The sequence below is a fragment of the Pagrus major genome, chromosome 21, assembly GCF_040436345.1.
Source record: "Pagrus major chromosome 21, Pma_NU_1.0".
Classification (NCBI taxonomy): Eukaryota; Metazoa; Chordata; class Actinopteri; order Spariformes; family Sparidae; genus Pagrus; species Pagrus major.
In genome coordinates this window covers 14,860,160-14,878,764 of record NC_133235.1, presented here as the reverse complement: position 1 = coordinate 14,878,764, position 18,605 = coordinate 14,860,160, and the positions used below count along the sequence as shown (strand labels likewise).

Here is an 18,605-nt window from a genome sequence, read left to right as displayed (position 1 = left end):
GTTGTATAACAGAATGATTCAAGTCATGGAGGATAGATGTGGCTGACTGAACCATTCGGAAGTCATTTTAAAGCCCTCAAAATGTGAATTTCCTTGATTATAAATTAGCATTGAATAGTCACATTCATTTTCATATACACATACAGTACATAATAAGAACATGTGTTTTATTTCACAACTTACGTCAGTTGTCTCTAATCAAAAAAATGTTATACAATAAAAGCAATGGTTCATTCACACTGAGTAAAACAATAGTTTTCATCAGACTTGTTCCACTACAACTTGAATGAAGGCCTTTTCTTGTTCATTGCAGTTGTTGGCATCAATGTCATTCTCAGCATCAGCATCATCTTCCTCATTTTGGTGTGATGAGACGTCCATCAGAGAGGGGAGGCTCCCACCTCGCAGGATACCTTTGCCCCTCTGCAGAAGACCATTGAGACCATCGCCCAGAGAGCCCTTTAGAGGCAAATACTGTTTCTTTCCAGGAGTGTCTGCGGGCTGGTGAATCTCAAGATCCTCTGCACTCATCCTGTAGATATGACGGACATTTTAAGCTCAAGTAATTGCAGTGGTGGTGATTTTACTGGACTGTGCAGCAGCAACAAAAGGCACTGAAACATTTAAAGTAAAACAAGGTCACCTCATGTCAAAGGTGGAGCCTCTGAAGGCCGGCCTGAGAGTCTCTGCTGCTGTCGACAGAGTGTAAGGGATGGAGAAATGTCTCTGCGCCCAGTGCTTGTCCTTCACAATTGGAGCCAAGTTCTGATACATATCATCTACAGCTAGCATTGACACCTGCAGGACAGAGAGACAGATTTAAAATGACTTGCAGTTAGCACTCATTTTATGGGCTTTTCGAGGTGTTGTATCGTAGAGATATCTTGATGGGACAACCTCGATGTTTCGATCAATCAGCTGGTTGGTTTCAAAGTCGTCATCGTCCTCACCAAATGGATTGATGATCAGCTCCCCCACCTACAGAGTGGAAACAGAATGCTCCTTCATGACAAAATAGAAACAAAATATATTTTGTACACGTGAAACATGGATCTGACTTACCTTGAGCCAGCCAGCATAGAAGAAGAACTGCAGCAGGGTGAAAACAGGGACGTACATGTCAAGATTGTGACCCTTGTATCCCTTCTCAGGGTTCAGAAATTGACGGCCAATCACGCAGAAGGCAAAGAAAGAGTAAACTGCAACAGTGACCACCTGAAGAAGAAACAAGGCAGTGATCAGGTCTCAAGAATTTGGGATTTATTTTGTATTAAAGTGTGAAAGATAAAGAAGATAAATGGCCATGAAATTACATAATACTTTTTACAACACTGCCGTCGAGCTCCTGATCCTACCTGAGTGTAGACCAGAGGGATGCTTATCCAGTCATAGTGGAACAGGAGGCTGCACTTGGCTCTGTATTTATTCAGCTCCTGCAGGTAAAAATCCATGTTATCAATTTATAAATACAATTAGTTAAACAGAATGTGTATACAATGCATATTTCTCATTCTCACATAAAGTATAGTAAGTGTAAAGAAACTCTCACATCCATCAGTAGTCTCAAAGCGATGTCATCCCTCACTCGACCCTCCTCTCTCGCTCTGGACGCCAGGTTTGAGAACCAAGTCAGAGGCATCCAGTACTTGTTGAAATCAGAGTGAAGAGACTCAAAAAGTTTAAGCTCCTGTGTCGTCATAAATCCTGCACAGAGATGAGACAGTTTGGCACCACATGAATGCACGTAAGAGATAGTTGTGTTACGAAGAGTTTTATAATATAAATATTGCTGGATTGCTGCTCCCCTATGAACCAGCCTGTTAATGGTGACTGGACTTTTACAGTCAGGACCTCTCAGCTTTAAACCTCCTGTCTGAAGATCTGAGGCTGCAGAATCAGTAACATCTTTTAAATCAATTCTCAAAATGTGTCTTTTTCAAAATCTTTTCATAATGCTAGCACACGTTTTCACCCATGTCCGTTTGTTGGTTTGTCAGCAGGATTACACAAAAACGACCGGATGGATTTTCACCAAACTTGGATGGAGGACGGGTCTCAGTCCAGAATAGACCCCCATGGTCTATTGTCTTATTTAGAATTGTATTGAGTAAGACTTTTTAAAACACACTTTAATGTCTTCTAGTCTGATGAAGTGTATGATCTACTACTTTCAACTGTTTCCTGTTTTTCTGGCGCGTTCGTGATGACACACACAAAAAAAGAAAAACAGACAGGCCAATTTGTCTCCTGGCAATGTGAAAAAGTCAAATGCCATGTTTAAGACCTGCATATACAGGCACACAATGTTGGTGACTCAACTCATTAATCATTATCTTTCTCCTGAAAGTTGCATATTGTTGCTTTAAATCAGTCAGTTAAAGGGCACCCCCTCTGTGTGTTTTGTTAAACTGTCTCTCATTTTAATAGCTCCTTAAACTGCTTCTTCTTTTTTGCAACTCAGAAAGTTTTGTACATATACAAGCAAAACTATGTTGTACAAAATAACTAATGAGAACTTCACGTGTTTGGGAAGTTCTGTAAAAAAAAAGAGCAATATTCTGATTTTAAGTAAAACAAAAGTCTTGGAAATTCTCCACTAAAATGAACCTAACAAGTTCAATTTCTCTCCTTACCAGCCTCCACTATGTGCTCCAGAGTTGGGAAACGCTTGAGGACTCTTGTGCTAATGGATCGTAGAATAAGAACTGAGGATAAGTTTGCGTATCTCATGAGCGTTCGTCGCAGCAGACGACCCCTCTCGTCTGTCCCGTGGACGTTCCCAGACACCACCATCATCAGGTTGTCAGGCAGCGGGAAGCTGGTGTACTGACCCCACCAACGATTAAAGGCCATGGTCACATAGAAACCTGTGTCAAAAAAAGCATTAATCATGGTGACTCATCTTCAGATTTTGCCAGGACTGAGTTCAATCAGACTCACCCAGTACAAACAGAACTGGGATGAAGCTGGTGTTGGTGAACTGATCACAGTAAAGGGCGACACGCTCAAACAGATCCTGCTGCCGTGGTGAAAGCATGAACCTGCAGAGAGGAAAATAAAACTTTAACTGATGGCCACAATCACAATCAGGCTGCAGCAAACTGAAGAATTAAAATCATTTACCTGTAAAACAGACTGAAAAACAGATAAAGCCCACAAAACACCAGCAGCTCTTTGTAAAGCAGCCTGTAGATGCTTCCCTTCCACCTGAACAGAAGCCTGGAGAAGCCGCCAAATCTCGCATTGGCCACTTCGAGGGTGTAAGAAACTGTCATGTCTGGGTTTATTCTGCGTCCTAACGGCAGAAAATCCTGTAAAATGTTAGAAAATAATGTAGAAATCTAAAGGAATTTCTGTCGATACATTATTACAACCATCTCATAACAAATATCTAAAGATGTGTCTTACCTGTGAGGGCAGGTGTGTCACCTGGTCTTGTGTCGAGTCCTGCTGACCTGAGGAGAAAAGTTCCTTCTCTGGATCTGAATTTAAACCTCTCTGTTGTGCTGCCATAAATTAACATCCTAGATTTATTACCTGGGAACCTGAAGCCCAGGAGAAACACACCTACAGTTACAGAGTGCACGAAACAACCTGTCAACAAAGTATGTAGATTTATTTTCATTCACATGTTAATAAGTATTGATTATTGTTCGGTAAATTCTTTGGAGATGATAACAGTTGATTAGGTAGTTTGTGTGTCCCCTCACAAAGTCTTTAATTTATTTATAATTATTCTTTTTCATGATCGATAAATAAGAAATTATACAATAAATCATTTGGTACAAAGTGTCAGAATCAATAATGGTGAAAAAGCCTTTAAGCTGATAAATGATGAAAGCAAACTTAATAATAATAATAATAATAATAATAATAATAATAATACATGTTTGTTTATATAGTAACCAGATTACAAGTAAAACATGTGTAACTGTCTATTTCATACATACATAAACCAACTCACATATGTACAAGTTTACCCTAATTTGTTACCGCTAACTGTAGCTGCCGTTAGCTAGTTAGCTTAATTAGCCATGCAGCTAGTGTAGTGGCTAGGAAGAGAGTCTGATTCACAATGTGCAGCTAGGAAGTCAATCACAGTCAGGGGTGCTAAGAGGTCAGTCATAATGACATCATAGTACATAGTGTGCAACATTAATGTTTGTTGTATTAACTTGAGTGGCCGAGACAACTTAAATCAAATAGTTATTAACAATTTAAAGTAATTTGAGAAGTTTTTCACTACAGCAGACGGCAAACTTGAACACCATGATGCAAAAATGTCAGAGCAGCCACAGCAACTACAGTCATCTGACTGTAATGAATTCTTAATCATTTGGGCCTAAAATTGGCAGTTATAATACTTTAATTTATTTATTTATTTATTGTGTAAAAATGGACGTGTTTATTTGCATATAAAGGAGGAAATGAGATCCAATCACATGTTTTTGAGCAATTGATGGTTTTTATAATGCCTTGTTTAAGCACCCCTACTTCCCCCTGATGTTATGTTGTTGTTGTTGTTGTTTACGTTTTAAAACAAGTCCCCATCTTCAGTTGTTTAGGAGAATGCTGCAACGCTCTTTTACTGTAAAGCTCCAGAAATGTTTTGCAGACTATAGACTTTACTTTTTTTTTTCAAATTTGCATTTTTTGGGTGTACTTATCCTTTATTTTTCATGTAGATCTCTGAAAAATAAAGCTCTATAGAGAAGAAGAGTGAAAATACAAGTCTTGTTTCACCCTCTTTAGACGGAATCTCGATTATTGTCTTTAAATTGAATCTATTTCAGTGTAACTCTGTGTTATACATTTATTATTATGTTCTATGATTTGTTTATGTGGTGCTGCTGTCTTGGTGAAGACTCTCTAACTATCTCTGTTAACAAGACTTTTCTAGATGCTACAGAAATCAACTAAGTACTTTGAACCTGTTACGTAAATCTAATGCCCCTGCCATAGGAAATCAAATAAAACACACACAGATTGATTGCCCAGTAGAGGCTTCTCACTGTTATTTACTGTTCTGGCCATCAATGACTGTGATAACAGCAGCCCAAACCTCTTTACAGTGTGATGCAGACGGGCAGACTGTCAGCTGGGTCCATCCCACCCACCTCTCAGTCTTTGTCATTGGCTGCCCTGCTCTGCTCACTTGTTTGTTTTTCACATCGTTTCAGCAGCTCATTGTAAATCACACTCTCTTTTTCCAGCCGTGTTTTATCCTCTGACTCTGTTTGCTCTCCACAGACAGGATATTTACGAGGCCATCAATCCTCCATCAGCACCCTGACCACTGTGAACTTCCCTTATTCTTTGTCTGAATCTCACTTTAGCTTATTTCATTTATTACTAATAGATTCATGTGTTCATCAAAATAACGTCCTCTCAGTGTCTTTAATGGTAGTTTCCATTCCTGTCACTAGATGGTGCCCTGATGAAGTGCAGCAGGGCTGTCGGCCTCAGCCCTGAGGCTTCCCAGTCTGTATTTACCTCATAAACAAAGACACCCAAAGACTCTTTTATTGACAGAAAACAGTAAAAGAACACCTGACATATACAATAGCATGTAAGACTGCCCAATCGTCTATCTAGCTGTTAGTACAGCACACTTTTTTCTGAGATTTCTTTTGTTTATCTGTCATGTTCTGATGAAATTCTCCTTTCAGTTCTTACTTTTGTGCTTAAATAATGTGAAACAATCTCTCTTCTTGACTGACAAGGATTTTCCACTATTATGTTTGTGTCTCCATCCTGTGTAAATCAGTGGTGGATCTGTCATCTAGATTTAGATGAGATACACTCCCAGATTAGCATCCATGGTCACCCCCAGCAACTGTTTCTGCCCAGTCGTTTCCTTTCCTCAGCTACTGGATCTACTGGTCGGGGCTCAGACCTCTGAGAACAGGACAGAGTGAGCAGCTCAGTGCTGATCGTTTGGGTAACCTAATGCGGTAATTACAACTTCCCACGGTGAGTGAAATTAGAGCTCAAAAGAAAAGTGGGATTTCAGGTAGCTGGGGCCGACCTGGGTCATTGTCGGGGCAGAAAGAGCCGAGAGGCCGCGGAGAAAGTATGAATGAAAAGATCTGGAGCATGTTCTCAAAAATGCAGCAAGCTAATGACACAGTTTGTTTTTTCTTTGTTTGTGGCGTTAGTCATCATGAGACATAATCCCGAGGCAGAAATCATGAAAAAAACATTTATTTTTCTTTCCACAATATTCAAATGTTTTGCATACAAAAACAATCAAGATAGTGCATCTGCCACAATAAAGATGTGATGAAAATCAGTGCTTTTCTTTAAAAGTATCATGTCAGTATACTCATTTAGTTTCAGCAGAGTGATTATTTATGATACTTTATGTTATTTAGTAGATGTTACTGCAGCAGTTTTTACATTTGTGATAAGATACAAAGCAATCAAACTCCATAAGGCCTAAATTCACTTCAAATTTCACAATCACAGCTGTAGCCAGGATTTTAGAAATACTGAGGCCAGATCCTTTCTGAACATGTTGACCATGAACCAAAAACAAGGTCTTATATATATTTATTTTGAACGATTTGGATTTTTCATATTTTCTGTCTTCCATTAAATGTCATATATAGTTATTACTGTGCAGAAACTGTACAAAATTACTGAATGAAACTCATTTGACTGTTTGTCTGTTGGGCTTGTAGCATTTTGAATGCAGTTAACCTTACAATGTCAATAAACAAAGCTTTGAGCTAATGTTAGCTGCACTGTCCTTTTATGGATTTGGGGAACATTACCTGAGATGTTATGTTTGCCAAAAATATCAGTTAGTCCTCATCCTGAAAACCTTTTCTCTTATACTGGTAAAAGTGGAAACATACTGTTTGAAAATATGGACACGTGTGTAAGCTAACGTTGACTTTTGACTGCGACATTTTGAGCTGTAGTATCTTCTTTTGCATTATTATTATAATCAAGTGCATATTAAGACCCATTTTCACGATTCTCATTTTAGAAAATTTGCATGAAACATTAAAAGGTCAGCCTGAGAGAGTGTTTTCAACCAAGTAAAAGCGCTATTGTTAGCTTAATTAGCTAACCCAGCTAGCTAAAGCTGATAAAGTCTGCCAGAGATTTCAGTCAGCAAAATCTATGGTTGCCGGCTAGAAATAAGTTGCCAGGCTTGTCAACCCATTGTTTGAAAACTCAGAATGAACTATTGCCACAATTATCTTTGTAAACTGTTAATGTGTCGGAAATCTGACAGGCATAGCAACAATAAGGCTAATCATCAAATAAAGCTACCCACAGGTAAAATGTTTGCCTAAAATCAAAGAAAAAAAGAGGACATGACAACATAATGTTATTTCTCTGTGCAGAAACTGTACAAAATTACAAAATGCAACATTTACTCATTTGTCTGTTTGTGTATCGGGCTTACAACGTCGATAAACAAAGCTTTGATGGAAAATATGCGAAAAGCTCTCTGGAAAATACACCACAGTTTTTTAAATTCCAGGAAGTCCCACACCCTTAGCTGCACCCAGTCTCTCTCTGTGTCTCTCTGACTGAGCATAAACCAATTAGCATTCAAAACCAGCATGTGTGAGAGTGTGACGTCAGCCCATTTTCCACATCTTCGATAACGATCAAGCGTCTGCATCCTGCACCTCCATGATGACCCTGATGTTCGGCGTCGTCTTTTGTATAGGTGATGTCCTCTCCGGTGTCATTATGTTGAGTTGAAACGCTCTGCATCTCAGTTTACTGAACCGCCACTACAGAGATTTTTATCTTAAACCAGCATTTAGATCTGACCAGCCAGACATTTTCCAACCTTTATGCACACTTTAGTATGTAGCATAAAGCATGAGCAAGCATCTGTCCTTCTTTAACAATGACATGTAAATTTAGACTTCACGTCCAAGCTTTACATTCCACAATTCACATTGAATTAACTGTGAGCATTGCAATGGGATTAGTCATTGTTCAGCACCTACATTTCTGGATGTGCAACTTGAGGTGAAGGAGTTTTAACATCCCGTGTGCAGTATTTATATCTCAAAGTCAAACTGGAATGCGTTTTACAATTACACTTGGGTGAGGTTAAGGAGTACAAAAGCTTGCCTGACCTAAGTAAGCACAGTGATTAAAAACACGTCCTGTTCTTTCTCATATATCTGACGGCAACATGAAGAGTGGACTGTAACATTAAAAAGAATAAATGTCTTCATGTCTTTAAAATCACTTTTTTTTTCCAGAGAGAAAAAAAGGGGCCTCCCTTTCAAACCGTCACTGCGTTCCTCAGGCAGGTCCCACAGGAAAAGCTCCGGATTAAATCACTTCCTCTTACATTGTGATACCACAGTGGTCTGACCAGGCCGTCTCTGTGTCAATAGATAACTCACTTTTTCTGTAACACACACACACATACACACGGACACGTACTCTCTCTTTCTTGTGCATTTTAAAGGAACAATTTGACATTTTGGGAAATACGCTACATCACTTTTTTTTCCGAGAGTTAGATGAGAAGATGGCATAGCTAAGCGAGGCTAGGCTAACTGCCCCCCCAAAACTAAATTTGATAACTTAAAGGTGCAATCTGTAAGAATTATTGTTTAAAAACTTTAAAAAAATAACTACAATTATCCAAAGAATGTAAAGAAATAACAGTTTTGATGTTTTGTTAGCATGCCAACCAGCTAGCCCCAGGCCTGAAAACCTCTTTCTCCCAGCGATCCAAAGCTCCCAGCCCAGTCACCAGGATGAAATGTTAGCCGTTAACATTCCTGCAAACCACAGATACGTCCAAGGACAGTCAAACTCTCCCCTGGCTCCAGTTCCACACTTGAAGCCCTCGTGTAACTTAAGTATCACTATACCATTTGATATTCATAACTAAATAAGCAACAATTAGTTATTGTTTGGTTATTTTGTAGTTTAACATTCAGAAACTCGTAAGCAAATCTGAAGCTAATCGACTGTGTGAGTTCAGTTTGGTGCAGATCTTCTCATCTTATTCTCATAAAAAAACAAAAGCGTATTTCCCAAAATATCGAAATATTCCTTTATGATGGTGTCACGAGAGGTTGACGTTCTCATACTCGCCGTGGTCTGAGTCCTCCAGCTCGATACCTGGCACCAGGCTGTAGTATTCAGTGGACTGGGTCAGGTAAGCCTTCTCCCTGTCAGCAGAGTCTTTCATCACTTCCGTCACACTGACTGTGTCCAGCTCGGCCTTGCTGGCCCCATTGGGCTCCTGGGAGCCCTGCCTCCCCTCTGTGGAGCTGGAACAGCGGGAGGAGACTCTAGGAATAGACTCCACTGAGCCCAGCTTAATCTCCACCTCTTCGTAGATGTCCCTGGTGCTGCCCAGGAGGGTGGACGCCGGGCGTAGCAGCAGCTGGTTCTTCAGGATCCCCTCATTGACACAGTGTCCAGCTTTCTTCTGCTCAGCGGTCGCTTGTTGCTGCTTTTTGCGATTCTTCTGGCCATTGCAGCTGGAGCTTGAAGCTCTCTTTTTTGAGGTGCTTATAGGTGTTTCTTTCTTCTTCCTCTTCCTCCCGCAGCACCAGCAGAGCACCAAGGCGGAGAGGATGATGAGAGGAAGCACAATGAAGAGTGCTGTGAGTCCGGCTGGGCGGCACACATCACTAAGCCTCACTGACAACACAGTCCTGCCGGCCAGGTGTCTGGGAGACACGCAGGTCAAGTTCCCCACCAGATCCTGCAGCCCAGTGGTTCTGTTAACTTTCCTGCCTCCCTCCAGTCCTTCCAGTTGCAAACAGGAGCAGTCCCAGGGGTTTCCATCCAGCTCCAGGCTGTGCAGACTTGGCTTCTGCAACACAGAGCCTGGCAGCAAGCGTAGCTGGTTTCCCTGCAGATAAAGCTTCTGGACGCCATCTGAGTCCTGAAGAAAACCCTCAGGCAGCTCCTGAATCAGGTTCCCGCTCAGATCCACCTCCGTCAGGCTGGGCTGGCGGGCCAGAAACTCCTTTGGCAGTGTCATTATTCTGTTATGTCCTAAGTAAACCCGCTGCAATGTAGAGGCCTCTTTGCCTCTCATATGAACAGAAGTGATATTACAGAAGGAGAGGTCCAGTATCTCTATGTTTGTCTCATTGGTAAACACAGACCAGTGTACGTGGCTGAAGGCAGAGCCAGAGTAGTTCAAGCAGCAGACGTCAGCGGGAACCTCAGGGGGAAACTGGGACAAAATGGTGGCGGCTGGACACACACATCCACCTACAAGTCCCGTCTGCACCAGCAACATGAAAAAGAGCAGGGCACCTCGCTGGCAAACCATCTCTGAAAGAGAAAGAAACAGTAAAAGAGACTTCATCATGTCATACCGCCTTAATGGTGCCATCTGCTTCTTTCTCAGGCATCCCTACCTGCCTCCTGGTCTCTCTCTCTCTCAGTACTGGAGCAGATCCACTTTACAGTGTAGGCTCACACAGATGTAAACGGGCTTGTAAGCCTAACAACTTCTCCGAGGACTCCTGGTTGCTGTGAGGATCCTGGGAGTTGGCATGGCGACACCGGTCACTAGGGATCAGGAGTCCAGTGTTTGGCTGTTGGAGAGGAAACAGATGCTGCCATGACTTTCACGTGAAGGCTGTGCCTTTTATTGGCAGACGGGACTCATACAAACATTACTCTGAAGGTAAAGCTGGGGCCACGTTCAACAAGACTGGAAACTTCCTCAAATCTGGTGTACAAAGGTCCAGGTTATTTAATAAACCTGCATCTTTTAACAGCTTCATCCACACTATATTTCAGACATCTCAACTTAACCTTTTTTTTTCGTTGTCACAGGTGCGTGTGTGTGTTTTATTACTGTTGAAAAGCACTTTGACCTGCTTCAGGATGGGATTTTGCCCCACAATACAAACTTAAACTTAGTTGAGTGAAAGCCGGAGTCAGCGATCTAATACAACCATCAAGGTATAAAACACAGAAGCTGATTCAAACTGTAGAAATAAAATCTTTAAAACGGAGTATTAAAGGTTAGACAAATAGAATAAAATACACTTGAGGGGGACATGCGTTGTTTTTTTTCTGATGCTGATTAAAAACTTTTTTGGTTGCAAAGACAACCGACCTGTAATCTGGAAAATGAAACAGATCAAGGCTCAAGATTCAAGGATCATTTATTTGTCATGCTACAACACAGGGTTGTAAAATAAAAATACAAGTTGTAGTCCCTTTACATTTTCAACTGACTTAATTTTAATGTAACTTAGCTGTGGTTACCTAGTTAGCTATGGTAGCTCTGCAGCTAGCGAGCCGTACTGGGTGCATGTAGCACCAGGGGGATGTTATCTCTGTAACACAATACACAGACGTCATTGTCATCGTTATTTCGTCACATTCTGTTGATAACTTGAGTTCATTTTTTATGTTTTCAACTAAAATTCTTACATATTGCACCTTTAACTTTAGTACCTTAATGTAGCCGTGTGCCTTGAAATTTTGCGGTGAACTCTTTGTAGTATTATATTTGTTGTAGCAAAAATGGAGCCAATAACTTGGACCATATATGTTTTACATATACCTAGAAAGTTGCATGGACCTAGAAAAAAATGTGCCAGACATAACTACAAAGCTGACTTTCATTGAAAAATTAAAAGGAACACACGCACAAAACAAAAAAGCAGACATCAAAACACAGTAGAGCACAACATAAATTACGAGGTTTACGACGGTACCTATAACTGTTTAAATTCACTGTAATTTAGAAGAAATTACCGCTCTATGACTATTTTAAACTCAGGTTTCACTCCTACCGTGTGTCTCGTTGGGAGTACGTGACATGACAACATTTGGGAAACCCTGCTCCTGGAGACATAAGAAAACTAATTGCTGGTCACTTCCCTAAAACTCCTGTGTACTTGGTGACGTTGCCTGAACTTAAAAGCATATGTGGTCGACATAAACAAGGCCTGTGTTTTTTTTTTTTTTTGTTTTTTTTTTTAAAAAGACTTACACGTGAAGCAGGCAGGAAGAGACAGAAAGAGAGGGAGTGTGTTTGGTTGTGACATCAGACTTCCTCACCCACCACAATAGAGCTGAAAGCTGCTCTACAGTGAGGAGGCAGGAATGTGCTAACTCCCCAACAACAGGGCCGATTCATCACCAGAGGAGGGTTTAAGCAGGACCACCGTCGTCAGCTGGAGCGTACAAGGCCTGTTTGAGTGTATATGTGATCATCTAGACCTCCAGATCACACAGAAACCTCACTTATTAATCGTTACGGAAAATGTTATAGGAAAATGAATATCTTTAGATTACGGACTGATATTCTATCAAAACATGAAGTTTGAAGATGTCGTCAGGGCTCTGGGAAATTATAACGGACAATATTAATTGTTTTCTGACATTTTCTGACAATTAACTGATTTATCAAGAGATTAAACTTGACATAATGAAAGTGATGGGGACATTAATGTCTGTACAAACTTTCAACATATCTAGTAGTTGCTACAATATTTTAGTGGCGGACTGAAAAAACTATTTTTAAGTTTATGGTGTCATCCCATCAAGTGGTGCTTCTCATAAAGATCACAAACAAACAATAAAACGGCAAAAAAAAAAAAGGATTTTCAGTCTTGATTTAAAAATCCGATGAGAAGATGATACAGTTTCACGTTTCTAGCAGCAGAAAAGCATTTTGTTTGGAATAAATATAAGAATACCTGGTTGGTTAGCATTAGCAACAACAACCATATCTGAATAAAGGTTGGAACAGAGAACCTCTAATGCCACAGTCCACTACAGTGACAATAGCATGAAATAACGATCTTGAGATGAAAATCAGAGCATAGAGTTATGGAAGTTTTGATCTCCACCATCTATTACGACAAAGCCAGGCCAAGTACAGATGAAACAAATCACCCTGTCATTAAAAAACAGTTAAAAGGGGTTAAAGCAGAAACAGTTAATACTGAGCACCATAGTATTATAATGGTTTTTTTTAAGGGCCTTTAAACCATAACTTCATGCTTTATATGCTACTTTAAGGCTTCCCGGGCTAAAGCGCGTTCCTTAAAGCTGCAAAGACTGGATCTTTGGCCACTTGGGGGCAGCAGAGACAAGCTGCAAACACAACATTGATGTAACATCACTTTTTAAGTTCATATAATGCATGTATATGGGTGAAACATCCAGCAGACACAGAGCAACATTAGCATTCACTTGAAGTTGTGTACGTGTCCACCTATGAATGTAAGTACAAAATGATCTCCTTCTTCTGTTTATGTAGCACTTTAGCTGCTAATAGCTTCACTGTGTTCACCAGCTAGTTGCTAACTCTGTTTGTCTGCTGGACATGTAGCATGCTGTCAGTTTTTAGATCTGCCTGCTGCTGGATTGATGCAGATGAAATGATATAAGAGGAGTTGGATTATTTTTACACAGTACTATCATATATGTATAATTAGTACCAGCGCAGGAATTTCACGAGGGCCATGAGGGCCATGGCCCTCGTGCCCTCGCGATTTGGCCTTGTGCCCCTGAAAAAAATATCTGCCCTAAGGCCACAGTGGCCTTGATGCCCCGCCCGCACTGCCCTAGTTGATTTTGCAGTTTTCTCCTCTGCCTCTTCCCTGTCAACATGGCCTTGAACACCGGCATCTTTTGCGGAAAAAAATGCGTCTTTTTATGACATTCTGGCAACATCAAATGAGACGATGCGTACATCACCAGTGGTAGGTTCGATTCGAGCCTGGCATGAACCGCTCGGGCGGGCTACAATGACAGTTTGACAGCAATCTATCACTGGCTAACCAGGAGACTTCATCAAATGCACCCCCAGCGTCCGCGTGACCGAGACGTTGGGTCTGAGGAGGAGGAAAAAGTCGTTGCTTGTACAGTATATCGCTACAACGTTGACCCAGTGTTTAACATGCCGACCTTAGCCTCAGCCTGTAACATTTTTGTCAACAAACGCTTGCTAGCTTGCTGTCTAACCCTAACCCTAAATAGTTGAAAGTTGAAAAGTTCTTGCCTGAGCTTGTTTTATGTATTCATTTCACAGATATTTATACATTCTTAGTCCTTAAATTAAATTCATTATGGACGTGGACTTAAAATCATTGTTTTATTTTATGGCCTTGCTGCCCTGGCTTTTGGCCTTTGTGCCCTACAATAATTGACAACACGAAAGGCCAAGTGGCCTTGCCCCTAAAATGATGAAATTCCAGGCCTGATTAGTACTTATTAATACTTCATTTTTAGATATCAGGATTATCTTCACTATCTGTGGCCACACCCAGCCAGATAAGGATATTTATGACAGGAGGCGGTGTTGCTCATACCGCTTTTGTCCACAGGGGCCGCCAGACTCGACAAAAAATCAAATTTCCTTGTAGCTGCTTTAATATGAAAAGATTAATTATGACAGCTTTAAAATTCACTTATTCTGTGATGATGTTCGGATCATTTCTGGAGGGAAACTTCATTAAAAATCTGTGATTTATTCTTAACTCCTCCAGAAAAGATGAGAGAAAAAAGTCTGTTTGCTCGTCAGTAGGTCATGTCGGGTGAAATATATTAACAAAGCACCCTTAACAATCAGTTAGAATAGAGATTAATAATGTTGAATGAGCAATAAAAAACAATACAGAATCTTTCAGGTAAGAGGTTTGCGATAGTGTCTTTGTTAACCTCAAACTTTAATCTTACATTTTGACCATGTGAAGTGCGTTTATTCACACCACACAGCATTTCAAGTCCTTAATCTGTGATTATTTGCAAGCTGCACTGTAAAAAGCTTTTGTTCTTGCTGATAACCATCGACAGACGATATATTCAAAACTCGATCTCTCTGAAGAGGAAAAGGAACACAGGTGGTGGTTTCATGAAATAATTTGCTTAAATTTGGATGTAAGTTTCACACCTTCCTTGGGGCAAAACTGGGATGAAGTCAGCCTTTTGTATGTGTTGTTAATTCTATGAATTCACCAGTTCAGATAACACCTGAAGAGTCAAACTCCCATCTCAGTCTGATAACACACAGTCTAAAGGTTAGAGTCGACTCACTGCTGAGGCTTTCTGCAGATTTGTGTCAAGTAAGCACTCTAAATATTGCGTTAATGATGAGTTGATCTTTGGATTTTGGAGTTACACAAAGCAGACACAGTTTGACCTTTGCAGAGAGTCACGGCTCTTCATCCAAACAGAAGGATTTCATGGATCGTCTCCTCTCTGGGTGTGAGAGCCCAGTGAGAGGAGCTCGGTTTAAATCTGGAGAACATGGATGATCTCACTCGCTAACAATGTGTGCTGCTACATCCTCTCTGGCAGCAGAGCTTCCTCTGAAATAATGCTCTCCATTCTCCTTTCATACAATTCTTCATCATAAAACATTTGTATATTAAATCAGGGCTGCAGCTGCAGCTTCACTGGGCGACACAGAGGGGAATTTAATGAAGCTGTTTAGTGTAAGTTGTGGTGTTGCAAAGGCTGATCCTGTTGTTTCTTCATACTTAATATCATTAAAATGTGCAGATATGTGCAAATTATTCAGTAGTTAATTAAGTTTGGGGAGGTGTTTAAAACAAGATTTCATTGCTTTGATGTAAAAAGTGCACAAAAGTCATACTTGATCATGTTAAAATATTACTTCAGTAAGAGTTAAAGTCCTTCATATCCACCTCTATTGAGTAAAAAGTAGAATATTAGCCTCCAAGGTGTGGTTGAGTTGTAGTAAGTAAACAGCAGAAAAAAGGAATACACACGTAAAGCACAAGAAAGTACCTCAAAACTGTACTTAAGTACAGTGCTTGAGTAAAAGTACTTAGTTACATTTTACCACTAAGTAAATGCAGAATACAATCTGCAAAGTAACTAGTAACTAAAGTTAGCGAATAAATGTAGTGGAGTAGAAAGTACAGTATTTGCCTCCAAAATGTACTGAACTGGAAGTATACAGTAGCAGAAAATGGAAGTAAAGTACAAATACCTCAAAATGACACCTAATTACAGTACTTAAAAAAGTACCGAAAAGTCATACTTGAGTAAATGTAAAGATATCGTGATAAAATTAGTAAAAGTGAAAGTCACCCATACAAATAGTACTCAAGTAAAAGTCTTAAAGTAAAAGTAAGAGTCAGTTAGATATACAGTATATTTACTATTTACATGTATGTAGTATATGTCTGCTATCGGTCAACCATTTAAGAGCCTGGTCTCATCCAATATTCAGCACTTGCAGTATCAGAATCAGTGTTTTTTTGTTTGTTTTTTTGATTACTGGTCAAATAAATTAAGAAATGTACTACTTTGGTTCTGATGCAGAATGTAATTAGCAAAGTAACTAGTAACTAAATTAACCAAATGAATGCAGTGAGTGAAAAGTACAATATATGCCACATATATCCAATGTAGTGGAATAAAAGTATAAAGTAGCAGAACAATGGAAATATTCAAGTACAGTGCAAGTACCTCAAGATTAAAAACTTAAGCAAAGAACAAGTACCTCAAAGTTACACTTAATTACAAAGCTAAAAAGTACCCAAAAGTCATTCTTGAATAAAAGTAAAGATAGCGTGATCAAACTGGTAAAAGTGAGTCATCCATACAAACAGGACTCGAGTAAAAGTCTGACATTACATGTACGTAAGTATCAAAACAAGTAAAAGTAAAAGTAAAAGTGTAGATACATCTATTGCCGATAAAATTAATTAATTAATTAACTATTAACTAAATGTATCAAATAAATGTAGTCAGGTAAAAAGTGTTTGCCTCCAAAATGCATTAAAGCAGAGTGAAAATGGAAATGTTCCAGTAAAGTATACATACTTGAAGTACAGTACTTGAGTAAATGTACTTAGTTACATTCCATCACTGATTGTATGTACATTTTTGCAGTCTGGTCTAATTTTTTTTTAGAGGGGTGGGGTTACATTGGGGGGTCTTGTTGTGCTGTGCCCATGTATTGATCAGTATCTGGCTACGTCCCTGCACACACACACACCATAATAACATACTTTCATGATATAAACCAACATGACTCAAACATCCTGTGTGGCTGTGTGGATGATTTAATTCCGATCAAATATGCTAACAACCTACAGAAAGAGTGTGAACATGACGCTGTTAGAGACATGAAACAGCAGCTCAGATGTAGATGAAGTGTGTTGTCAGATGTAGATGAAGTGTGTTGTCAGATGTAAATGAAGTGTGTTGTCAGATGTAAATGAAGTGTGCTGTCTTACCTCCTGTTGCTCTCTGAGACTCTGCTCGAGGATCCAAACATCACACAGCGGCGGCTGCGGTGTGTTTCTCCTCTCTGCATCCCATCAACTGTCCGGGCTGAGGCTCTCCTCCTCCGGATCAGAGGGTGTGTCTCCCTCCCTCCCAGAGGAATGTGGAAATACGACTTCCACTCAGTGTGTGTGTGTGTGTGTGTGTGTGTGTGTGTGTGTGTGTGGGAGGGTGTTAATGCTGTTTATTAAAACACACAGTTAAGTTAAAGCGTGTTTATCTGCGGCTGCACAGACAGATCAGATCCTCACACAGTTCAGCACTGAGGTGATCTGACCTGCTGCAGAGCTGTGACCGCAGAGCGCCCCCTGGTGGCTGAAGGAGCTCTGCATCAAACTCTCCAAGCCGGATGAACAGTACTTGAGTAAAAGTATTATAGGATCTGATATTAAATGTACTTAAGTCTCAAAAGTACAGTGTATCGTCTCAGATTATTGATTATCAGTAATTAATCAGATTAAATTAATAATTTGAGCTCTGCAAAGTAACTAGTAACTAAAGTAATCAAATATGTGTAGTGGAGTAAAAAGTACAATGTTTGCCTCCAAAAGAGTGGAAGAATAAAACAGAAGAAAATTAAAATACTCAAGTAAAGTACAAGCATCTCAATATTGTACTGAAGTTCAGTACTTGAGTAAATGTACTTGGTTACATTCCATCAGTGGAAACAGCCAACAGAAAACTAAACATTATTATTTGTGTAATTGAAATATATCTCTCTATATATATCTCTATATCTCTATCTCTATCTATCTCTCTATCCATCTCTATCTCTATATATCTATCTCTATCTCTCTCTATCCATCTCTATCTCTATCTATCTCTCTATCCATCTCTATCTCTATATCTCTATCTCTATCTATCTCTCTATCCATCTCTATCTCTATCTCTATCTATCTCTCTACCCATCTCTATCTCTATCTATCTCTATATCTCTATATCTCTATCTATCTCTCTATCCATCTCTATCTCTATCTCTATCTCTATCTATCTCTCTATCCATCTCTATCTCTATCTCTATCTCTATCTATCTCTCTATCCATCTCTATCTCTATCTCTATCTCTATATCTCTATATCTCTATCTCTATCTATCTCTCTATCCATCTATATCTCTATCAATTCAATTCAATTCAAATTCGCTTTATTGGCATGAAAGTTTTAACAACAATGTTGCCAAAGCATCAATCAATGAACAGAACAAAACAAATACAACTCATAGAATCAAATATATACAATTAAAAGAAAGAAAAGAAAGAAAAGAAAAAGTATATATACATTTATATAGTATACCCTGTGTGTGTGTGTTTGTGTGTGTCTCTAGTTTCATGGCAGAGTGTTACATATTGTGCAGCTA

The 18,605-nt window shown here is 39.7% G+C and overlaps 1 protein-coding gene across 1 annotated transcript; it reads right to left on the bottom strand.

Annotated features, from left to right (window-relative positions):
- Positions 1-261: 261 nt before the first annotated feature.
- best4 (bestrophin 4) lies at positions 262-3,275 on the bottom strand. Its single transcript, XM_073491653.1, has 9 exons — positions 3,124-3,275; positions 2,941-3,041; positions 2,634-2,867; positions 1,550-1,704; positions 1,356-1,433; positions 1,063-1,215; positions 898-978; positions 644-798; positions 262-532 (listed from the first exon to the last, which is right to left on the bottom strand). Exons 1-9 carry the CDS (start codon positions 3,273-3,275, stop codon positions 262-264), a joined length of 1,380 nt encoding a protein of 459 aa, XP_073347754.1.
- Between the last annotated feature and the right edge of the window lie 15,330 nt (positions 3,276-18,605).